At 33.4% G+C, this 26,768-nt stretch overlaps 1 protein-coding gene across 1 annotated transcript in view; it reads right to left on the bottom strand.

Annotated features, from left to right (window-relative positions):
• Window positions 1-26,068, bottom strand: part of LOC123718584 (nuclear receptor-binding protein homolog) — a 30,035-nt gene extending 3,967 nt beyond the window's left edge. Inside the window, exons 1-9 of the mRNA XM_045675227.1 lie at window positions 25,606-26,068; window positions 6,114-6,338; window positions 5,767-5,897; window positions 5,231-5,409; window positions 3,860-4,034; window positions 2,887-3,005; window positions 2,195-2,342; window positions 1,539-1,746; window positions 749-868 (exon numbers count right to left, since the gene is read on the bottom strand). Of these exons, the coding sequence (XP_045531183.1) occupies window positions 749-868; window positions 1,539-1,746; window positions 2,195-2,342; window positions 2,887-3,005; window positions 3,860-4,034; window positions 5,231-5,409; window positions 5,767-5,897; window positions 6,114-6,338; window positions 25,606-25,731 (1,431 nt within the window). The 5' untranslated portion in view covers window positions 25,732-26,068. The remainder of the gene's footprint in view (window positions 1-748; window positions 869-1,538; window positions 1,747-2,194; window positions 2,343-2,886; window positions 3,006-3,859; window positions 4,035-5,230; window positions 5,410-5,766; window positions 5,898-6,113; window positions 6,339-25,605) is intronic.
• Between the last annotated feature and the right edge of the window lie 700 nt (window positions 26,069-26,768).

Genomic DNA, 26,768 nt, shown 5'->3' with positions numbered 1-26,768 from the left:
TATTAATGAATATTAATACTCTTAAACACAATTAAAAGCAAAATAATAAAACATATATATATATATATATACAGAGTGCGTGGTTACCGTGACCACGCTGTAAAGCACGCGAAACGTCGGACAAAAATTAAATTTATGTAAATAATTATAAACTTATAATAATAATACATAGCTTCAATCCGTTTAAAAGGTGTTTTCTTAATGTGTAAAAGCTATATTAACAAAAGACAATAATAAAAATCAAAGTCAATATTTAGCGTGAGGTGTGATGGAGATCTTCCTAGACCGATATATATTCCAATAGCGATATACCTTAGACCTTTATAGATATAGACCTTTTAGCTCTAGGCTTCAGATTTTTGTATCTGTTTCGTGATCATTTCTAAAAGGCTAGCTGATGCTGAGCAGCCCCCTGTGCCTAACCAACACCATCGACTTTTTGGGTCTAGGGCATGCTGATTTCCTCACGATGTTTTCTTTCACCCGAACGAACTAGTGTTAAATGCGCACTTAGACACAAAGTAAATTAGTGCATACCCTGGATTCGAACCTATAACCCCAAGGTTAAGAGTCACACGATGAAACCTCTAGGCTAGACACTGTTCAATCTTTGATGGATATTTTTATTTGTAATAAAATAAAAACCAACCATTATACCATAAGCTGTTGTACTATGATGATTGTCAAAATATATTTAAATTACAATAAAGCACTTAAAGAAGTAATGTAATACTGGTCGTATGAATACCTCATGTATGAATCCGAGTTGCACAAGATCGTGGGCGAGCGCGTGCGCAGAGTCACGGCGTGAAACAGCGCACGTGAGCTGGCGGTTCATCTTGTCGTCCATACGCAATAGAATGGTCATCTGTTATATACAAATTAACATTAATAATTTTCTTTGCGGTCCGTTCATAATCATCATGAATAATGTTTTTGATCAAGTCGTCTCACATAGACCTTATATTTATTTGTCATAACAGGAACACAAAAAATAAATAATTATCAGGCGCTACAAGCTTTTTAGGTTGACTCTGGGCCTCAGAGTCTAGATCTATTTCATGAGCATTTGTTAAACGAATAGGCAAGTAGGTGATCAGCCTTCTGTGCCTGACACACGCCGTCAACTTTTTGGGTCTAAGGCAAGCCGGTTTCCTCACGATGTTTTCCTTCACCGTTCGAGCTAATGTTAAATGTGCACATAGAAAGAAAATCCATTGGTGCACAGCCGGGGATCGAATCTACGACCTCAGGGGCGAGAGTCGCATGCTGAAGCCACTAGACCAACACTGCTCATAACTGCAATATAACAACAATGATTATTTATGACCATTTCCAAAAAAAATATTTTTAAGAGAAACACACTTCACCTATCAAAGGTTGTCGCACAAACGTACACAAGTGTACGCGCAGAGACGCAAGCGCACTCCAATGGGAAGGATCCAGGTCCAGTACGATCGAAGTGGCATGAAAGCAGGCGCATGACCTTCAGACTTACGGTGATACGGCTTCCACACATCCTGTGAATGGTCACTTACCAGCAAGTCAGCAACATCAGCGTCGGGATGGTGCGGCTGCGGCTTAAGAGAGCACATCATGTTGACTACTCGTCGTGTCTCACGGTCTCGAGCGCGTGGCTCTGGCGGGGCCGGAGCGCTCTCAGTCGCGGTTCGCGACCTTCCTCCACCAGCGGCCCGACGCCCACCGGACCACCACCCATAAGCAGTTAACGGATAAATGCCGTACCTATAAATTGTTATATTTATTTAACATATACAGTGCCTGTAAATACTATAGTAAGAAAATTAAATTTAAGTAGAATTTGGCCACTACTTCTGTTGTGGTCACTTGTCAATAAGGACTATTTATTTTAATGTTTATTATGAAGTACTTAAGTAGTACTTACTGCTATTTCCCTTCTTGGTTTGCAGGAAAATGCCTAGGCGTTTCATAATTTTGCATAACACGATAATGGTACGGTTACATATCTTAAACATAATATAAGTGCTCATGCTCAAATATAAATAGACCTTCACTTCTGAAATATTGTATTATTTAGAATATTTAAATACAATTCTAGAATTTGTAAAATAGATAAAAATCCCTCTGGTAAACAATATGAAATTCAGAGAAGAGCTTTATAACATACTCCAAAATCAAATAAATTTTGGTCCTTCGATCCAGATTCACTCACTTGACATCCTCAACGAACTTCTCAAGTTTCTCGGCATGTGGTGGTAAATCCCGAGCGTCCAACTCTCTTCGCTCTCCGTCTCTCACACACCAGGCCAGGGCTCCACCGCTGCCACAAACCTCGTCCGTTATCGTTTCTGATATGTTAGCTGGAACCACAAGCAAGTCAATTTATTGTTGTTTCTAAGAAAATTTTGTTTGATAGCAAAATGAAAAACAGTTTAGCTATACTAGGACTTACTACTACATATTGTTTTGAATGCTACCAATATATTATAATTTTTATGCAAAATACGTAAATATATCTTGTTGAACGCAGTTTCAAGAAGTATTTCGTTCGTAGAATAATTCTTCGAGATTTTTCACTGTGTCACTGTTCCTCCTCCTCCTCTAAAACGACTGGACAGATTTGAATTATTTTTTTGTATGCGTTTGTTCGCCCTATATACTTTAGATTTACAAATCAGCCCAAGATCCTAAACGGATGGACAGATTTTGATGAAATTTATTGTGTGGACCAGTGGAGTCGAGGTTTACATTATTAGATATATTTTTTGTATATAAGATGTAAAGTGTTCAGGACAACGTCTGTTAGATCCGCTAGTATTGTATAAAATATAAAATGTATGTCTACAATTGCTTATAGTACGAATTATCAAAGATTTCATAGGAGAAATGATGCTCTTCACTAACCACTTGTATTGACCAATGTATGCGCTGCCAGAAGCTTAAGCGAGTGCACCTCGAACAACAGCGGGTGAAACAGCAGCTCACGGGCCGTAGGTCGCATTGCCGGATCCTTCTGGATACATCTGAAATGTGTTATCATCACATTAAATTATGCTAAAGGATGAATTGGCATGATGATTAAACAACACGTTATACGTGAATTGGAAAAGTTGGCACGAAAATAAATGATACTGACAAACGGAAAGTGTTTTTCCTTTATTTGAAAAATATTAGTTTCCAGTATTGCATTATATACTATAATTTAATCTAAGATAAAAATTACAATAAAAAAGGTAAGTACAGTAAATAATGTCAGAAACAATAATATACAATATTGGATGTTAAGATATAATAATATCAGTTTAAAAGTGAAAAAAAAATCTAAATGTTGTAGTATTTTTCAGATTTTATGTCAATTTCAGTATTTTTACACAATATTACGCCGCCTATTCACATATTATCAGTATTGGGGTCTTCATATGGTCCAACAATAACTGCGTGGCATTTTTGACATAACTAATTAATTAGACATTGGTGGCTTCATGTTCCCGGCAGTGCACCAATGGATTTTCTTTCTATGTGCGCATTTAACATTCGCTCGAACGGTGGAGGAAAACATGGTAAGGAAACCGGCTTGCCTCAGACCCAAAAAGTCGATGGCGTGCGTCAGCCACAAAAGGCTGATCAACAAATTAATCTAATAGGCAAGTAGGATCATGAAACAGAGACAGAAATCTGAGACCCAGATTGATATTATATATTATTTGATTAATAAGACAATATAAATTTTGGAAATAAGTTTGTTTTTGAAGCTATCCAATAAATTTAGTCTTTTTTTCTGAACGACCCTAACACTATCAGAAACGTATACTCGTGTACGCAAACTGCGTATATCGAGTATACGTTTTTTTGTCACCTCGAATAATTCACACTGTACCTGTAAATGAAGTCTTTCTGACGCGTCTCTTCTAATGATTCAACAGTTCGAGCGACATGTTCTTCTGTGACGTGGCTGCCAGAGTCCCCGTTGCCTTGGATCTCCAAAGCCGCTGTCTCCAGCGCACACATACCAAAAGAATAGATATCCATAGCCGGTGTAACCATTTGAGATGCTGCAAAAACAGTATTCAATTTAAAATTGTGCGTTATATATTATGTATGTATTTACGACATTAAATTTGTCTATCTTTATAAGAAACTAGTAAGATGCTCCAATATAATTCATTCATTCAATTTTTTTTTCTTATATAAGTTAATGAAGTTCACAAAAGCGTATTTACATAAATTACATTGTAGCATATACAATAATGATGGCTAAAACTAATATTATGTTGATTTAATTTTCTACAATTCTAGTGAATGGCTTAAATGGCTAAGGTTCAGTAATAGTCTTTGTTTTCTATACTAGTACGGTTCCTGGGTGATCAGGATTAAATAATAGAGGATTTTAGTTTAACTCTATATAAACCACTCGAGTACAACAATAGAATATAAGCGAAATAATTAAATGTTAATTGCTATGTAACGAATGAATGCACTGTACAGATGCAGAGAGTGCCATCTAACAATGCTCTCGGGGCGTAACTCTCATGATTTAGGAAATCGTCACGCTTATAAAACTATGAAAGTCTGAGTGAACAAAATGTACAGCCTTGGCTCGTAGAATACTGTTTGGACACTATATTCGTGTGTCGGATGTCGTGTAAAATCTTAATATATATAAATCTCCTGTCACGATGTTTGTTCGCGATGGACTCCTAAACTACTTAACCGATTTTAAATTAATTGGCACACCGTGAGCAGTTTGGTCCAACTTAAGATATAGGATAGCTTAGATCTTTAATTACAGTCGCAATTTTATTTTATTGCAAATTATTTGTCTATAATTAATTGACAGTCACAATTATCTGTTAACTCCAATAGATTCTAACAGATGTCGATACTTTTCGACTGGATTGAGTAAGTAATCAATAGATGGCACTGCTATCGTAAACCGACAAACGTGTCATATAAGCTACAACTCAATATCATGATTACCACGTGTTATTGAGGCTAAAGTATAAATTAAATTTATTTTGTAGTAAACGAAATACCCACTTTTTTAATTTTTGGTATTAGCATAGCCAACCACGTGTTACTTAGACCGAAGTGTAAATCAAATTCAAATTATAGTGACGATAATATAGTGAAATTATTATTTCGTGTCACGGTATTAAGGCTAACTAAAACCACATTAAGGAGAAAGGAAGTTCGCGGGGGCAGCTAGGAAATTATATTTTATATTATACATTCGTCTAGGCATACTTACATCCATACTCGGGTGCGACGAGGTGCATATTACGCATGTTATCGCGGCATGTCTTAACGTGGTGGTGTATGGCATCAGGCGCCACTGATCCAATCTTCACCAACCCATTGTGCTGGATGAAGATTGTATCACAAGTCAGGTTTCCGTGCACTATCGGAGGCTCGCATCCATGCAGGTAACTGCAATAGTATATATAAGATAATATTTCGATTAATTTCGATTCAGTAAAAATTAAAAGCTTATTAGGAAATTAACATGAAAATGTTCGATATTGCTTGTCGAGCACATGGTCTAGTGTTTTATCACTTGATTCCAAAAGCTTAGATCAAATAAATATAAAAGAAAATCTTGGATCAGTAAAACAAAGGACGAATCGATGGCGAGCTTCGTTTAATTCTGATTGGTCCAGAGCATGTCTAGACCAACACGCGCACACATTTGCACATAATACGCCATTCCGCTGTCCAATCACGAACGCGCAATCTGGTGATTCATTTTACACCAGGTTTATTGTTAATTGTATTAAATGTTTGTACCTGAGTGCGGAAAGAATTTGTGTGCACCATCGTTTCCAGGCCTGCAGTGGTAGTCTTTTCACATTTCGTTTAGTACGTTTGAGAAACTGCTTCAGTGACCCACAAGACATATACTCCGTTATGAATATGACCTGAAAACATCAAGCGCCGTTTATTATCTAAGTTTACGTATATTCTTTCAGTATAAATAGAAAATAATAATGCAAGAAGAATATCGTATATCAGCTATTAAAAAAACACCGCGAAAATATACAATGTTTTTGTCAAATTTTATTACAAATTTTGTAACGTAGTTACACTGTGAAACCGTCATGTTGACAAATCAGAAATTCAAATTTTTTGCTTACCCTCGGTTTATCATTGTGTGTGTCTGTCCAGTAGCGGTGGAACTTGACGATGTTGGGATGTTCTAGCCGGGTGAGGTTGTCAAAGACGGCTTGAATCTTGTCTTCTTGCGCCTTAAAATTTTTGCGCTCAGAGAATTGTACCTCATTCCACACTACTTCTACGCCCTCCTCTGTGTCCATAGCCAGGTGGGCGCAGTCTATGCCGGGAACATCACGCTGTTCCACCTGGAATGTTAATGTATTTTGTTATTATACTATCAATAGTAATTTAATTACTAAAAACGTGAAATAAAATATAATAATGTTCATCATATACTACAAATTTTGTGAGAATATGCACATTACACCATTGAAGACTTGCAACTTGTCACCAAAATGGTTCTAAAAGTACGAAATGGTTGTAGAAGGAATGGCAACAGCAAATCATTGACACGAGCAATCATTCAATTGGCTCTGTGCTCGGTGCGCTTTCAATTACATCTCCCTTGGCTTATTATCATAAAAAATATCATAAAAATAAGTACATTAAAAAGATTATTCTGGACGCAAACACTTTAGACTCAGCTTAAAATCTATTTTTTTATTACATTCATAAACCTGAGTATTAAAGCATTAAATAGCTAATGAATATTTTCTTATTCTCCTGTAACTTTACTAATGAAATGCACGCCATGAATACGTCTCACATTTATAAAGCGTTTTTATTTAAAAATACTAACGTTCTTATTCATTAACTAATGATAATGTTCTCTGACATTTATTTACTTTCTGAGCTATTCAAGAGTGACACCTTTAACAGCCATTGGAAGTGTATAGTTTGTATCGCCATTTATGAAGTAAGGTAAAAAGGTAAAGCTATCTTAACTAAAATATATCAGACCAATTACCAAGATATCCGCCTGACATCATGAGACGGCCAATTTTAACGTACAAACTTAGTGCTTATTAAGATTAAGTTGTCGATTAATACGTTATAACAAAACCATAGACCAGATACTGTTTTCAATAATTGAATGCTATCCTATATGTTACTGTTAAAGTTTGCGTTAAATTTTCGATATTATTGCAACTAGTTAGTGTTGCATTCCGTACCTTTGTCCGAAATTTGCAAGGAATATCAACTATTGAAAACCAGCTATCGCGTAGTGAGAATATAATGTCTTCACAATTTCCTAATTCTTATGAGAAGCGTAAAAGGCTGACAAGTGAACTTAATTGCATATAATACTATAAGCTCTCTGACATAGAGTTGAAAGCTTAATTTCAATAAAGCTTTTAATAGCTACCAATGCAGTAACTAATTGTCCATATTGACACACCTCAAGAACACCATAGCGTTTTACCTCGGCCTGAAGCTAACCTGGATTTACATGGTATATAAACAAACTTTTCACAAAACTGAGATTTTTAAAAGCTCGTTTAAAATCAATAAATTCGAAATGTATACAAGTAAACTATTTAAGTATTAATGGATATGTTGAACATTAATGCCTTGTTCATTACGAATGCAGTAATTAAATTGATTGAGTACTCAACTTTCGATAGATTTATTGAAGAGAAAAGGTAGTTGTATGATCACGAGTCTGATCATTCATTACCGCTTTCTACTTTCAAGTTTGTCCATAGCGATAAATCATTTAAAAGTTTACGTAACGTAAAGTTTAAACTCAGTATATTTCAAAAGTAAAGTATTTTCATTTTCTTCCATTTTATTTGGATTCCATTTAATTAAAGAATCTCACGATTATTTTCTTGCTGAATGACAGAATTTTAGCCACTTTATTAAAATCTTGTAAATACTTGTGATACTACATGGAAGATGTTACAGATGGAATTACATAAATGTGCCAGGTCCAACTGTCATCAGAAAGCACCTGGTTATCCAGCGCGCTTACCTTAGCTTTATCAATCACTTATTTTGTCTGCTATAAAACAATTTTAATAATTTGTTCAGTCACTACCAATGTCCTGTCTTAGGGTCGTCGAGAGTGGATGTTCTTCCTATTTTATTTTTATAGAACAGGAGACAACGGACAGGAGGCTCACCTGATGTCAAGTGATATATGTGTACGTCGCCCATGGACACTCACAATGCCAGAGGGCTCGCGAGTACGTTGCCGGAAGTTTTAGAATTGGTACACTCTTTTCTCAAAGGACTAGGGTCCTAAGTCGAACTGGTTCGGATATACTTCAGCAGGCACTTCAGTGGGCAGCTGGTTCCACATAGTGGTGGTGCGCGGAAAAAGAGTGTCTTAAAAACGCTTAGTTGTGGAAACACGGACGTCAAGGTATAATTTCGTATACTGCTTCGATGTCCGATGATGAACACCGCAGCAGGAGTTAATTCGAACAACTTCTCTGAACGCTCTTCGTGGTAAATGCGGTAGAAGATAAGGAGTGACCCCACATCTCTACGCAACGCCCAGAGATTAGTCGTGGATGGTCAAGTGGAAAGACCTGGTACGGGAGAGCTCCCGCCCAGAGCTGAGAACTCCTAGCTTGAACTTAGCACCAAGGTGTAATGATTGTATCTATTATCGCCTTTTTGAACACCCCTTCTCGTGTGCACAGGATATTTCTTATCATTTAAATCGCGATCCACGCGATTAAAAACAATGTATTCTATTATTTATCAGTTTGATAAAAAGTCACACAATTATATTATAGATATCAGTACACGTGGCAAGTTCGTTAACTTGTTCACGTGACACGTGCACCTACCGCCATTATTCGATCACAGTCCAATTAACACATCAATTCGATTTCTTAAGACTGGAGCTTTTATCTCTCTCATTCAGGTTCAAGGTGCCGTCCTAGGCAAACGTGTGAATTATTGCTAAAAGGAGAATCATTGTCATGGTTACAGAAGTCTATCAGAAACTGCAGGTCTTAGGCCAAATTGCGCATGGTCGGGGAACATTCGCAACAAACACAACACACACAGCACAAACATTTCGTACTTAGTATTGTACAATACAGTTGTACTTTTATCTATAAGTACAATGGGTATTGAACTATTGTACAACATTCGCATTAATGATAACACTATCGGCGTACGCGCAGGGTTCGTTAGCATTATGATTGCAGCGCAATGCAACATGACGTTCTTAGCCCGTCACGTGAATTACACAGCTTTTGCGCATTATTTTGTTTGTATTTCGATTGCGGAAGCGTCCAGTGATGGATGGCCTTGTGACGACGTTAGCACAACTAGAGTTACGGATGTTATTAAATATGTCAAGTCTGCATTATATATTTATTAATACAGATGTGTTGTCTAATAGTTTAAATTAAATGCAAAACCCATAGAATTAGGATAATTTAAATATGTCTTATTTATATGCAAAATACTGTACAGATTAATTTTAGGATTTGAAGGCTGTTTGTAATTGTAGAAGGCCGCACTGGTATAGTTTTTAGCCCAATAATGTATAATAAGCATAGAATTAAACACATACTATTAGCACGGCTGGTTCCCGTGGGGAAAGCAACTACCACGTTCCTTTACATATGAAAAACGAAAAGCAGAAAAAATAAAAAAGCCGCTCCACATCACAGCAATTAAAATTATGCATTTCAACCCAAGATCCCTATCATACAATTAGATATGAAGAATGCAATGCAAAGATCAGCCAAAAAAACAGAGAAATGGAAAAATATGAAGGAGGCTTTTAGCCTCAAACAATAGTAGACCACTACAAATAAAAACTACTAAACTACTACTAATTAAATTTTCTACAACTTATACTCATATTAAGCAATGTTACCAATTTTTAAGGTGTAAATTATTATCTCTCATTCTTATTGTTTTTATTGTTATTTTGTGTGTTTTGTTACAAATGTTGTGTCAATATCTAGTTAATATTGTGTTAATCTTTACAGTAATTAAGATGCATTTAAGTTTCGCTATTCTTGTGGTTAACTATAGTCTCTCTATTATTGTTCTTTACAGGGTTGGCTGAAAGTGTCCTTACTGGGTTGTTCATATTTGAAAGTTTAGACGAGAGAGAAAAAAAGTATTCTTCAATAAAAAAACAATAATTAGTATATGCCTAATAGTTAAGAAATACTTATAAAATTGTCTTTATAAGAAAAAAATTGCAACCTTTAAATATATTTATAGATAAAATATGCAAATTACAGTAAAACCCTTAAAATAATTCGACAGAAAAGGATCCACAGTTCCTACAGGAACTGTCACAATACAGTTATAAACATAAGATGTCAAACTCGACATCAAACATTTTGGCATTAATTTATTAACAGACGTGTGAGTTTTTTAATGATTCTGATTTATTGGAGCCGCGTGGCCAGATATTTTCAACCACAAATACATACGTAACGACACTGGTTACTGATGACTTTTAACTGACGTAGAAGCCAGGAATAGATTATTCCCGACAGTGCGAGCACCCGTACCTTCCGCCCCAATCAATCTTTATCAAGGTCAATGTCGAGACCTCGAGCTATGTTATTTCGCACTCGATTGACTTCCTCGCGATTGCCTAGACATGTTCGATGTAACTAATCATTTTATAGATTTAGTTTAAACAAAAAAACGTAATTGTTATAACTTAATATAGGTTGGGAAAAAAGTTGTATCTGGCTGGTTTTGGTATTATTAAAAGCTTAAATTTTATAGAAGATAATTCCAAATTCAAATTAGGAAAATGTGTGATTTTTATTTATTTTTCGTACTGTCAAGATGAGTAAAGCTAATGAAGAAATTTGATACATTTTAAAATTTTATTATAATTTAGTTTAAGCGTTTTCAATCCGGAAATTTTGATGTCAAAGATGCAAGTTGCTCTGGTCGCCCTATTACAAATAAAATTGATGCCATTTTTGAAAACGTGGGTGCGGTCTCTTCAGAATTCTTTAGGCAGTGTCAGGGTAACATCACGAGAGGACTGCTAAAACCAATTGTCGCGATATTTTGATGAGAAGCAGCAATTTTTCTATAGCAATGGGATCATGTCCCTAGTCCCTACCTACAAGATGGCAAAAAGTTATCGAACAAAACCTACATACTTTAGTTAAATCTAAATAAACTATATTCAAAAAGGTTGTGAATTGTCTTAAAAAATGCGAAGAAACTTTTTCCCCAACCTATTATATTACTTGTAACTCTTTAAATAACACTTTACAATCTTTTGAGCATCTAGGAAACTCTAATAAGTTAAATATGTATTAGTTTATTTGTGCCTAGAATTTTGTCACATTGCCAGCGACTAAAAGGCGCCAGTCAGCTGAAAGGTAAGGCATATTTAACTAAGAATAGAAAATATTTCATAGGTTTGCGGTTTTCTACACTTCGGAGTGCATTCGGTAATTAGATAGGATCCAGTACAATTACCCTTTAACGCGTACGAAGTCGTCGACCCGGGTGGACCGCGGCGCCCGCGCATTATTCGCAACAATGCTCTGGCAGATTTCCAACCTAAGCACAAGGTATCTAACGCCTAGTCGCGTTAATCTATTTTCATTTAACTATAGCCATTTAAGCCTATCTTTGATGTTTCAGATGCAACGGAAGTGACAAGTATAAAAGCTATTGAATCGCTAGCGGCGTTTGCGTCAACAACTAAATTACATACAGTTATATGTGCCTTTGGTCACTATATTTATAAACAAGTCAAGTATATGGTAGCCAATTATTTTGTAATGCTCAATCAATACACGATGGAATAAGAACAGATATAATAAGATTAAAGATGTTGAATTTAATTAGAAAGAAGCGATCATTAATGCTTTCAAACCAGAAAAAAGCCAGTGTTTAAAAGCAAACATTCTGCAATAAGTTATTCTTGGCAGAGCAACTTAAATCCAACTGGCTATTAATAGAGCGGAGCTTACGTACACCCGACACTGCTAAGAGAATCCTTTAACAAAAACCATTTATAAGGGACTATCTTTTGATAGAATTCCATGCTTCAAGGAATACTTCATATAGTTCGTTTTGACCGGTACGTTTGTTTCAGACTTTCTTTTTAACAATAATACCACAGAGTTTCTATCGTATTGTGTGCTCTAAGATATTTTCGTATTGCGATCGATCCATTGTACCTTCAATCTTTCAACTCCAAATTCGGAAAAACACCTCCAAAATTTAATATTACCGCCACCGTGCTTGACAATACTCCTTGTGTATTTATAATTAAAAGCCTTATTCATATGTGTGACAATAACACTTTTTTCCATTCTCGTACCATCGTATTAACATAATTTTTAGCTAATAATAAACGCTTCTCTCGGTGTTGCTTGGTAAGAAATGGTACCTTTCGAGAGATTCGTCCAAACAATTTAGCTTCCACTAATCTTCAGCTTATCAGTCTTGACGAGATATTTATCGGGTCATCAGGCGAAAAAACTTCATTTTTAATCTGGTTGGAGCTTTTACTTGGGTATTTTTGAGGAACACGGCCGATTAGCATATCTTCTCTGGAAGAGGGTTTTCTTAGCCGAGCCTTTTTTAAGAACATTAACATAAAAAACAAAAAAGCTGGTTACAAAAGTTATTAGGCAACGGACGGCCTTCGGCAAGCGATTTCTTGCAGGTAACCCCGATATGGAACAATTAAAAACAGAAACACCTACAGAGGGCAAAGTACAAGAAGTGCATAAATAATTAACAAAAAATTAAATAACTATGGATGCTTTTTTAAAATATTTCTAATTAGTCATTCAAGCGGCCAGTAACAGAAAATAAACATTTACACGTGTAAGAGCACGTGTAATTAAAAATAAGATATATATATAAGAAGAAAAATCACCTCGATGAATGCGCTAATTTCAATAAAGCAAAATAATTATAAAATAATTTAAAAAAAAAACATGAAAGAACCCAATTTACCTAGGACCACCAGCAACCGATATTATACATGTCCAGAAATGCGTAAACTACTAAACCGATTTATGATGAAACTCGGACTGTTCGCAGAATATACCTGACAAGAATGGATATGACATATTGAGTTTCTGAGAAATGTGGACAAACATACATACAATTTGGAAATTTAGCACTTAAAAGCATATCATCATAAACATTATGCTGTTCCAACAATATCACATCCATACAGGTAAAACTAAAACCCTCCTTTTAGTCGGGTAAAATCGGAATAAAATTTTTCCTTTCAAATTATATTATGTCAATTTTATTGCTTCATTTCGAATATTAATTAATCGTGTTTTGAACTATGTTAACAGATTAGTTGCAAGAATCTAAAATATTTGTAAAGTTTTTCCAAATAATGTAAAATACATACGTGACATATTAATCGAGTCACTGTGTGGAAATTAATTAAAAATGAAACATTTACGTTTCGTAAATGAATGACGCAATCCAACAGGTATGACATAATGTATGATAAGCAAATTTGTCACAATTTTCCAGATATTTTCAAATAGTTATTTACATAAAGCCGTATCCGTGTTCGACTGATTATGTTTTATTAACAGATAATACATAATTGAAGATGTTTTAAACAAACTACAAAAACACAAAAGATTGTCTGCGCATAACCACTACGATATGATGAATAAATAACCAGCCTTCGCACGGCTGAATACTTACTTTATTAAATGTGTAGTTAGACATAGTATCGCACTTTTTGATGTCTTGTATAAAACTGTAGTGCATCACTTTGTTCTATTGTCTATATTTTCTGTAGCGTTGGCGATATAGAGATTTTATTAGTATTTTTCTTGGTTATAAAGATATTCTATAGCAAGTTCAACTGGAATAATGTATAATTCTAATGGTCAAGACATTTTCCACTTTCTAATTTATATTATTACTGTAGATGATAGATGAGTACAATATACATTTATTTATATTATATCTAGCTACTATAGCTTGTTGCATTACATTGTACTATACTTTTATGAAGCAAGTCTAGCATATAGTTTCCATCAAACATATCAACACTTAGGCGGTTTCATCATTAGATTTAACGTCATAGGTTTTAGATAAACCAATCCAATTATACAGCTACTGTTTTGTATTTTAATTTACATATGTAACATGGTATTTACCGGGATAATATAATTGAATCGTTATTCAAAAGTATTTGCCTGCTATGCTTAGTGTTTATTTTAATATTATGACTAATTGCTTCAACATGTCAAGTGAGGCATTGTATCAATGGTTGCAGTTCCTTACAATTTCATTATAAATCAGTAACTTGGCCATTAAGAGTGGCGAAAAGTATCTTTCCAGGTCTTCTCGCCGTCTCTACGCCTTTGGAAACTAGTAAAGAGTAGACTTTGCAATTGTTTAATACTTTCATAAGCCTACATATTTATTAATAGGAATAAAATAATGTTGATTTGGATAACAATGGAAAATATTTGTTCTCATTGTGCTAAAAAGCTACCGCCTGTGCCTTGGTTCGCCATACATTTAAATATTAGATAAAATTCAGGGCCGTCTTAATCGCGTTATGTTATTACTAAGAACAATAACCTTATCGGATAACAGATAATACCGTTATCATTGCTATACAGTCAACATTGGTTAATGCTGTCATTAGAGAGAAAGATAGGAAATAACTTCTTATAAATTATACTGGTACAACAAACATTTTGATAGGATTTTCATGAGAAAAGAAATAATTTTTTCTACACTCCAACTGTCATTCATGAATTTTCATAAAGATAAAAAACTTTTTAGTATTTATTTGAATTCTAAGAAGGTATAGGTTAGTAGAAATCAGTGACGCTACAAAATTTTATTTCGACCAGAACCAAACAGGCCAAGTTATTTTTTTAAATATTCATGATATTAAAAAGATTAATTAAGCCTTGTATGCCTGACAAAAGCCATCGACTTTTTCGCTTTATGGCATACCGGTTTCCCCACGATGTTTTCCTTAACCTTAAACACGAATTTTAAATGCTAACATAGATCGAACCTATTCCCTCAGGGTTGAAAGGCGCACGCTTAAATGACTACATTACCTGAGTCCTACACTATACAAACATTTGACTTTGTTACTCAGTTATCATGTAGACAAAGAATTTGAATCGGTAGCTATTAATTTTAATCCAAATATGTACCTACTTTTATTGAGATTCATACAAAATACATAAGTTTTTTTAAGTTTAAGAAGCGGTCAGTGGAACTTGTCCCGACGGAGAAAGTGTTTCTCGTGACTTAAATGAAACAATGCAATAAACAATTAAGATAAGTATTACACGTACTCTCTATGTAATTACGATACTGAGAAACATGATACATATCGAATAACGAGCTTGTTTTAAATTTAAAATTTCGGAATAATATGACATTTTTTCTCTTACGAAATTCAAGCAATTTTGTAATTTCTCGATTAATATTTTGCCGTAGACATACTAATATAACATAGGAAATCGCCTCAATTCCATGAATATAGTAGTGCGTACAATTGCTTCTTAGTTTTAGGTGAAAAACTATGTATGCTCGGAATATGTTAAAAAATAAAATACCTAATGATATTTACGTTCCGAGGTAGACTCAGTTAAATAAATTAAATTGTCGTATTTATTGACGTAGTCTGTATATTACAAAAGACAAGAAGTTTTTTTTTTACTTTTTATAATTAAAGTAACAAAATATGTACGGATGTGTTATCTTGCAAAAGAGTTAGGCTGTAACCTGAAAACGTTATAAAACACATTAGCGCGACTACAGTCAAGTGGAATACAACCTAGATATAAATATAGGTCACTTGCCGCTGTGGCCACCCGTATATAGAGCCTCTACCTATTGGCTATACCTTAGACCGTGACATAATAGTCGCACACATTACGTTACCTCTATACTTTACTATTATGAATTATGATACTCTGTCGTCGGCATTATCCTATTACACTAGGCGCCTGTCTGCGACTTGAGCCTCACCCTTCCGAAAGATTGATTTTTATACAAAGAGGAATTATCGATGTTTAGGTAACTAAAAATACATTTAAGAGGTAAGAAATGACAACATTCTTTCAATATAGTTATGTATATCAGTGTAACAAAATAACATCTTTCAACAAATGAATATTACATTTGTAAAGGTCAAAGTCCGTTTACAGGAAGGTCAATGAACTCGCAATGGTTGAATTGGTAGGGTTAGTATGTACAGAACATTTCAGGACAAAATATGACCTTCAACAACACTTTTCGAAACTATACAATAATCATTTGCCTTTTGTATGTACGTCATCTATTTGCGTAAGTGTCTTATTATGCCAGTGCCAATATCTTCTGAAACGCAGATGTTATGACGTAGTTATAAAAATTATACAGACATTTCTGGTTATTTTTACTTTATAATATTTTGTAGACAATATTATTAGACATCATATTTAGACTAGATATTATTGGGCTGAAGAAATCTTTACACTTTGGTACTAGTAATAAAATATACATACTGATTCATTTCCTTGCAAAAATCTGTTCTCACTATAATTGTATTGTATATATGTTTAATAAATAATGCACAAAAAAGGAAGTCCAAAAGACATCGAACATAGGTCCATGTAAACATTAGTTCAGTTTTCGTTAATGAGATATCCTTGACATGTACTTTATATTGTTTTACGACCTACCCCACTGTATGCACGTGACGTCACGCGCCGGCGTTCTATTGGCGCAGCGGGAACATTAACTGATATCAGTCACAATTTGTAGTTTGACGTCAAGCTGTGAGCGATTATTAATCATAAACATGGAAATTCAAGAACATTACAAACTAAATAGATCAGTGACAAAGGGCGGCTTATCTATTTATTCCCTTCATCCTTTACGGTAAGATAAATTATAATTCATATTTAATTTACTTTCTAAATGCTATCATTTTTAGCTATCGACTTTTTAAAAATATATTCCTAAGATAAAAATTGAATGGATATATGTATAATCAAAGTTAAAACATAATTACGTGAAACCGACAACCGAACCGATCTCATGACATACTGCCAAACAGATAAAATGGTATACAGTAATCCTGCCTATAACGCGGCATGCGTATAGGATATCGCGTTGTAGGAGTATTCTTGAACAATTCAAAAACTAGGACCACGAACTTAATGAAGATAATTTTATAACATAAAATAGCAGTGATGGCCTAGTGGCTTCAGCGTGCGTCTCTCGTCCCTGAGGTCGTAGGTTCGACCACGGCTGGCCACCAATGGATTTTTTTTATATGTGCGCATTTAAAATTAGCTCCGACGGTGAAGGAAAACATCGTGAGGAAACCGGCTCACCTTAGACCCAAAGAGTCGACCCGAAAAGATAATCACCTACTGACAGAAATCTGAGGCCCAGACCTAAAAAGGTTGTAGCGCTATTGATTTTTTTAAATTTTATAACTCAATTGAAACAGGTGCAAATGTACGCCAAAACTAAATTTTGTCTTGACAAAACATTCTAAATTTCACACTACAGAAATATATCTCCGCGTTATATGGGGACCAACAAACAATACAATTCACAAAGTCCGGGGTTCGAGTTTATGCGAAGTACTTTTTCAAGAAGCAATAGTTATATAGGTATATTAAATATAAATCGTATAATTTAGGATAAGAAATACTTAAAAAGATATTAGAAAGCTTCTACTGTAAGAGGATTTGGCAGTTAGTAGTAATACTATTTTAAGGCCTGCGTGTCTCCAGTCACGTACGCAAGGGCTGCTTCTGTTTTAGGGTACGCGTTTTTTGCTGATTATTGATAGACATTTATTGATATTATTATAATATAATAATACAAATAGCTTTAATCCGGTTAAAAAAACGTTTAAAACGGTTAAAAAATTGTTTTCCTTCAATGTGTAAAAGCTATGTTAACCAAAGACAATACTATTTACTAATATTTTCAGTTTTCTCATAAAGTCCAAAAATGAAAAAAAGTTATAGGACACAATTTCACATTGAATAATATTAAAATTTGGTTTAGTACACACACACTGTTGTAAACTTCGAGGAGATTATTTATCGTTAAGAAATATACACACACATTATGCATTGTGTGTATCATAACTTAGAGATTAACAAAAAATGCTCTTAAACCTACACGTCTTATTCCATACTGAACAACGCTTCTCGCGGAATTTCTATATTATAAAGGCTTGCCAATATATGAAATTGCTAAGCTCACATAAAGGAAACTTTTAGATGATTATACGCAACGAATATTGTATAGCAGAGTTTAAAAGTTTTTAACACACTAGTCATTGGCCCTGTTACCTCATACCTACCTAAATACCTACAGGAATAATACTTTCTCCTGGAAAAAATATCGCTTCAATGCTGGAAGCATATATATAGATACTTCTTACAAACTCAAAAAGTTAAACTGCGTATTTGTTGATAATACCTACCTTTTCGATACATAATTCGCAGCTGCCGTGACTATAGGAGTCCCGTTTCGTACTTAGATACCAATAACCATTAATCTTGGGGGCTCGAAGCGTGGGAGTGTTTTTATACGATTTGCAAAAATATTACTAGTAGACAACGAATCTCATCACTGATAGGATTTCGTCTATACATTTTTATTGTACATATTATATAAAATATACATAACCAATTTAGTAAATTAAAACCAAAAACTTTTGTTACGATTTTTAAATGATATTGCTGCTGCCTTTTATATTTTAATAATAATAAGACTCAAAATCTTATGCGTAGACAACTGTGCAATGTACATAATTTTATTAACATGTATGGATTATATTAGGAAGTGTTAGTGCTTTAACAAGCTATTGAATTTGTTATTATTTTATTGAAATAAAATAAAACAGTAATAATAATAAAATAAACTGTACGTTAATTTCATTAACACGATCGTCACTTATATAGACGTAAATGATAAAACGTATACAATATACATAAGTTTTCTAGGTGCATTAATTTTATCTTCATTACAGACACGTTATTGGAAACTGCACTAACAAAAGCCTATTTTTCTTACATTTCCTAATATCTGTTTAAGTATTACGTAAGCATATTTACTGCTACTACTATTTTTGTAGGAATCCACGAAAATGCTTTTAGTTTTAAAACATAGACAATGTGTGGTTGAAATGTGAAAAAAGTAAATAATTACTGTTGACGTAATCATCAAATAAGAAAATCAATGCCCCCCCCCTGCCCTCTATAGTGCTTGTGACATGAACGGCCCCATTATACATTAAATAATATTCAACTGATTAAATTTATTTTAAAATTTTCAGTTATCTCGAATTTTCCATTAAGTAAATAATTTTAAAATGATATGATAAATTATTTACTTAGTGCCACGACCATGAATGCATTAAGGCAGTGATTCACAGTTTGGGGCGATGATACACAATAGAGCAACGAGGCTCACTCATTACCATGAAACACGACCATTAGCCGATAAATTAGATTTATTAGTTTATATTGATAGGTATTTTTATAATCTACGTTAGTGGATTAACTCGTGCAATAACAACGTGTTAGATATTAAGTTATAAAGTTGGAATTTCATACTGATTTATTTAGTTTATTATTTAAAAAATTTCGCCATTTATAGGTCGTAACACAGTTTGGAAGCATAATTGTTATTATAAAAATATGGATGATGTATGTTCGACCGACTCTAAAAGCAGAACGCAGAAGTCTGGACTTTATTTTATTGAAAGAGTCACATAGGTTATATTTCTGAGGTCCCATTACCCGCGTCTAATGATGAGATCACGGAGAGATCTAAGAGTGAGATTCAGAAACGAGACTAAGCTAAGTCTAAGGGAAAGTAATTTTTCGTATTAGATAGGCTCACCTGAAACCATTTGGGTATACTTTTATAGTGAATTTATGATGAAGAATTTCAAAAGGATGTAACAAAAATAAAAGCTTATTATAAACATAGCCTATGTGGTTTCTATCAATCGTCGTCAACATCAAAAAGCGCAAACGTAGAACGTAATAAATTACCATTTCGCGACATCGGTGACGTTATTCAATAAATGATATATGGCTCGCAAGAACTTTACAAAAGAGTCATAAATTACAATACAACGTCGATGATGGCACAATACTAATGTGGGCGAATGCTAGGGCATTGTCTGATCATAAACCAACTAAACAGGACACTTGTTATACAGGTCTCAGAGAAAACCTAAGTGAAACCCTATCTAGATTAATTCATTTGAGTATAAATTGAATATAAAAGTTATTGACAACACGATGGAAACATAAATTCGGTATTAACCATGAATTAAACGAATTTTAAGTTGTTAAAAGACACGGATATTTTATTTAAACAGAAAGTGACGGACGTTTGGCCCGCTGATGTTAAGTGAGATGCGGCCTATGGGAGGGAACACCTGTCTAGGTGATGCCTATTAAACCGCTGCTTAAATGAACCCCTATCTGTCTAGGAACGATGGGAGGGGGCAAAGAGTACCATTCCTTTGCCGTTTTTACAAGAAACGACATCGGGTGATGTCAACAACGATGGGATGAAACTCCAGCGTGATTCTAGATGAGCGTTTTTAAAATCTATCAATCTTAATATAAATCAAGCTTCAACTATTTTTTCAAACGTTCACGAATATTTAACTCTGAAAAGGGCCGCAAATTCCAATTTCCCGGCAACCGATTTGCATTTGCATCCAGTCGCAGTCGAGACACTTTATAGCTTCCTTCAACTTATTCGTCCGTCTGTTAAAGATACTTTCGAAACGATACTTGCCAGTCACTCACAGTACAAAATTATTTAAGATTAAATATATATATATATATATATATATATAGTACTTATAGTATCTGAATTTTTTTCATTAACATATATTTTTAATGTAAGGTCTGTTTGGTTCGACACCTAATTTTTTGCACTATTCAAGCGATCGTTTTAAAAAGTCTCAATTAAGCTTTCCATTTTTTTATTTAACAACTTAATATATCAATTCAAATACAACGCTTTAATATTAGTAATGACACATTCTTGTTTATGGTAGACACAACTAAAGTCTAGTATTATGGATTGTCTGCCTGACACGGTTCAACGTTTCCGTTCAATGCCGTTTAGTACAATAGTTTAAAAACCGTAAAATGTTTTGACGCCGAACGCTATAAAGTTCGAATAAGGCCATTATTCTTGTCTCTGTAATATTCATAAACATCCGATTGTATAAACTTCTAAAACACAACTGTTCAGACTCTTGTTTTTTTAAACTTATCAAAAATATCACACGTCATAGAAAAAATTGTTTTTATATTTAAGCTATTAAAATACGCACCTATAAATGAGTAATAAGGTCAAATATAATATGAAACCTAATTTTAATTAGAGAATACGCCTAAGCTCTAGGTAAGGTGACTCAGCGACTTTCTACCGTCTGTAGGTCGTCTGCCGTCTCCCGTCTGGCTGGGTTGACCTTATCGGTGCTGTAACACTTCCATTCTATTGTCTAGTGATAAAAAGCGACCCAACGATTACGCTTAGATAAGTATTTTCTACAAAAAGTAAGTGTTTGAAAAAAGGCGATATGAAATCGAGTTTATACGGGGAACACGTGATGTTCTGAGTAAATAGACATCAGTCTGCCATCAACGGGAAAGAATATAACGTTTCTAGGGATATCGAATCCACGATCTCAAGGCGCAATACCACTAGGCTTCAGGTGCGGTAAATAGGAATAAAAATATGAATACAAAAAGAATTAAGACGCACCATCTTAAAGGATAATTATAAATAAGTAGCTAATTAAAACTGATAATTTATTTTTTATTGTCTGTCTTCGTAATAAAGGATGTTCATGAAACTGCAGTAATCAAGGTTATACAAAACAATGAACAAGAAATGGCAATAACGAGAATCGTTTATGAAACTTGTACAAGACAGACACAAATAGATTATAATACAGAAGGTAGCACGAGCTAGTACGAGATTGACAAAATTGTTATTATCTTGTCGTTAATAGTTGTGGTTTACCTTCTCATTCATACACACTAAATAAGAATTTCAATTAATAAATCATTCAAGATAGAAGAAATGTAACGAATTTCTATAATGTTAAATATATTATAAGTCGATATGCTCACGTGATATAGTTCGTTTATTTGACAAAGCTTGCACTAAGCCCACTGAATAGGTTTCGTGCGAACCGTCTTCGTGACCTAACTCGCTTTAATATAATAACCACTGCACATCTAATCAGTAATCACAAATTATTTCTACTTTTCCCTAACGATTTATGCTTTATAGAGTGAACATATTTGTTTTCGCTTTTCTACTTATTGCCTATGCCAAAACATAGATTGCTTTTTAACCAACATATAAAACTATCGATCAATTTGACGTGTAAATTTTTTAATATATAATTATATTTTATATATAATATATAATTTTATATATATATTAGATTAGAATAAATTATAAATTATCGTTAAATACATACAATTCTCAAAACCAACTGATAGAAGTATAAAATATTACTGAAATAGCGCAATTTGAAGTCGGTTCAATGTACGCCAGGTCGGAATAAGGAATTGTGTTTTTGTTCGCTGATGCTAAAACCACATTACAGGGTCTGTTTAGTTGGTCTTTTGTAAGATGGCTCGCGCTATAGCGACGAGTATAAACTATAAGCCTAATAGTGGTTCACGGCCACGAATTAAAGTAGCGTGGCAAGTCAGAACAAGTTAGTAAAATTTTGTTAATAGCTAAGTTCATTACTAAAATTATTGTAACTGCGGTGTTTGCGTTGCCTCGTGATGGTCAGTATCAAATTCGATAAAAAAACAACAAAACCTAAAATAAAAGCGAAAACACCTAACCGAATAGTGATTAGATTCATATTCAATTTATATTTCATTAATTGAAGTTATATAACCAAGATGTCGGTTGCTAGCATTATTAAAGCTCGCAGTTTTACAAGTGTTTAGTAAAGTATTTACGTCTGTGTCGCGTCCATATGAGACAAGATTATGATCGTTTATAAAAATATTAAGTTGTGTGTAATGAAGTACGTACAAAAGTGAAAAAATATGGATTTGGACATCCTTACTTTCGCATACACGTAGGCGCTACTCGTGCCATGGCCTACTAGTAGAGAAATGAAAATGGTTAGGCGAATGTAGCTCTTATAACCATAACCATAGTGAAATTAGCATTAACGAATGGTGAACATTCGATGAGTAAGCGGGCAAAAAATACAGCGATTGTAAATTATGAATGAGTGTGTATTTGATGACGGATAAAACGGACTGTTAGAAAGGAGTTGAACACGCCTAGTTTTCTTTTGCCTGATGGTTTCTGATTAAGCTATTCCCAACATGATGTGGACTATACCATACCATATTTTAGGTGTAAACATAATCTATAAAACCGATGACCTAGTATAAAAGTTGTTAATCTAAAACAAATAATGTATCAACGTTACATAATAGAGCCGTTTTGCTAAGTTTAAATATGTAATTTTACATAACTGTAACTTACATAACATAATTCGAAATACTTTAAAGGTAATTAATAAGTCTACATTATACTAAAAGAGTAAGTTTAATTAGTGGTCAAAATATTTTTTGCGTGTACGTCACAACTCTCAATCAACATTCTCAAATACAAAAATGTTCAGCATAACAGTTCATATTCACTGAAGACCTATTAAACTATGTTTTAACCAAAGGCAACTTTCTTCTACAAAGCTAAAGAGAAAGACGTATTTGAAAAGACTCATTTCATTATTCTGTGCAAGCAAGTCCTGTTTATTTATTGATTTTAAAAAATAACTTACACTGAGCTAAGGCTGTAGTTAATAAGGGAACATAATATCTTTACAATATGTACCTATGCTACTGATTGCAGAGATCACACAAACAAAACATGTATAGGGAAAGGAATATAAATTATGTCAATTAACAATATCATTATAAGTAATAACTTATCAATAATCATATTTGTGCAATATCCAATATTATTTAGTCTCTCTAGTCTGTTTATAGCTACATACTTATAAAAGGCCATCCTGATAATCGTAAGTATATAATAACGTTTTTAACTTCCTAATTATGTACACAAAAATAGGCCACATTCTTATTAGTATTAAGAACAGAGTCCTCTTTTATTATGTCAGAAGTTATTGCTTTCCGATAATAATAAGACATATTGATGGTCAAGATGTTGGTGAAGAAAAATTATCAGTGTAGAAAGTGACAGTGACTTTTAGTTGCGCAAGCGCCGAATACGCGGTCAGTGACCGGCGCAGGGAAAGTCGGGCTGAACAATTGCTACTTAATTGTACCTTTGTCGATAAGTAACATGAAAAAAAAAGATTAAATAAAAATAAGACTAAACTGCTTTCAACTTATGATTGATCAGAAAGTCGCTCATAGCAAGAGCAATGTATAGCTATTATAATATGATTCCATTAAAAACAAGCTACAAGAATGCATAAATGTGTTAGAATCTGTCTTCGGTGATGCGAAAGCATAATCTCATACATTGAAGATAGTCTTTTCTAATGTATTTCTACAAAGGAATAATCATTTCAGCTCTATCAGGATGAAGGCAAGTAAATAAAATATCTATTTTTCCTTAAAACTTATTAAACATAAAATTTATAACTATTTATAAGGAATTTGGTAAGAAAATGTTTTATCTGTCTCATTAGAATAAATGGTATACTAATTTAATTAACTTAATCCAAAACAATATCATGAATTTAGTAAAAGGAGTCACCTACATCTTTTCTAAATACCATAGTAAAAATATGAGATTCATTAAAAAATAACACAACATAAAGAAGACAAATAGATTGTTACACATACATACTGAATACGTTGTTATGGAAGTGTGTAATAAATGAATTTCACACAACTGTTATCAGGCATTGAAAATTTGCAATAAAAACATAGAACAAGGAAAATTTTGAATAAACATATAATAAGATGAGATAGGAAGCCAACGAATAAAATTAATTATCCATTAGGAACATTGTATTATAATAACATTCATCAAATTTTTTGAACTTTCAAGGTTTTATAAAGGTGCAAAAAATTTCACATATATCAGGCTCATATAATATATAGAATGTATTGTTGTAATATGTATGGCCGCTTTAACTATATAAGTTATTAAAATAATGAATCACTCACAAATAAGTAAATAAGGTATCAAAAGTTTCCAATCTTAATCCAAATCAAGATTTACTTTAATTTTTGTAATCTATTATAGCTGCATAAGCTCTAGTCTTTCTGTACTATTATGGTATATTATTAATCAGTATATTTGGTATATCTAGTTACTGAATGACTTTTACACAAATAATGTCTAATGAATATTGTTTATAACCTTAGAATAATTAAAATAAAATAAAAAATAAACAAATTTAAATCTAATTTCTAAATTGATTACAATTTTAAATAAAATGGCAAGAACATGAACAGGTCAACATATTACGTCCTAACTATATCGAAATGTTTTACTTAATTAATCAGCTGATGACATGACTGTCCCAATTTTCAAAAATACATTTAGGAAAACAATACGAATAAGTACCTCTTCCCGTCTTTTGAGCCAGCGGCCGCAAGGACTTTCTTCCAGGATTTCGCTTTCATCCTCGGAATCCTCCCCACTTTCCCTGGGCGACTTGCGCTCTTTGTCGATACTCCTGCCGCCCGACATAGCACCGATTAATCAAAAACAAAAATACTAACAAAGTGTTCGTTTTACTTGAATAATATCTCACAAACGTTTTCTGGAAGAAAACACTCGGAAATATTTTCAAAATACACTTTTTCTTGTAACCATAACCAAGGTTGCGAGTCGAGACGTCACTGTTTTCAACCAATCCATTATTTAATGTACAACACGCGGAAAAATGGACCCATTAAACGTTCTGCGAAAGATTTAAGTCCACACATTTGTCTATAAGTAAAGAAATAAATGATTATTATTTAAATCAAATTATCCACCGGCGAAACTCTCATCATGATTCTATTCATGTTCGACTGTGTTCAATTTTCGCAGATCGCACATATAATCAAATACATCAAAGTTCAATACCATAGAGTATAGATTTTAACAGACTATACGTATTCAGACTATAGCACGTATTTTAATATTTGCAAGGAACTAGAAATTGACTTTCACTATAGATCGATAATATCTGAGTTGAAGCGAATGACTTAAGAAGTACCCGAGTTTTAATCAATAATAATATCATAAAGAATTATATAAAAAGAATCGTTTCTTAAAGTAAAATGTAACTTTTAATTTGTAAAGTGTTATTGACTTGTCCATAGATGGCACTAAAACAAAATACTAAACATGAACTGAAACTGGTTACTCTTGTTATTTCAACATCTAGTAACATCTCTTTTCAAATATTTCTTATTACTTAATATCTATCTTAACTCTTTGTAATGACATTTAGATAATTTATCCACAATATTTGTTACCTATACCTCGCCATTTCGTAAAATATATGCATGATCCAGTAAATACTTTTTTCGCCATAGAGGGCGTTAACAAAGAAAAGAGATGTTATAATGCGACCAAAAGATGGCGAGCCTCGATCATAATATATTATGGTCTTTTGGTGACATTCCTTACCCTTTGATTACACTTTATCATACTAAGAAATAATAATGGTTCTCATTAAATAAATATTATATAGAAAATGTAATGACCATATGTATAATTTTCTTATTTGAGCTTAT

The sequence above is a fragment of the Pieris brassicae genome, chromosome 2, assembly GCF_905147105.1.
Source record: "Pieris brassicae chromosome 2, ilPieBrab1.1, whole genome shotgun sequence".
Classification (NCBI taxonomy): domain Eukaryota; kingdom Metazoa; phylum Arthropoda; class Insecta; order Lepidoptera; family Pieridae; genus Pieris; species Pieris brassicae.
The sequence above is the reverse complement of the archived record's forward strand: the minus strand, read 5'-3'. Positions and strand labels throughout refer to the sequence as shown.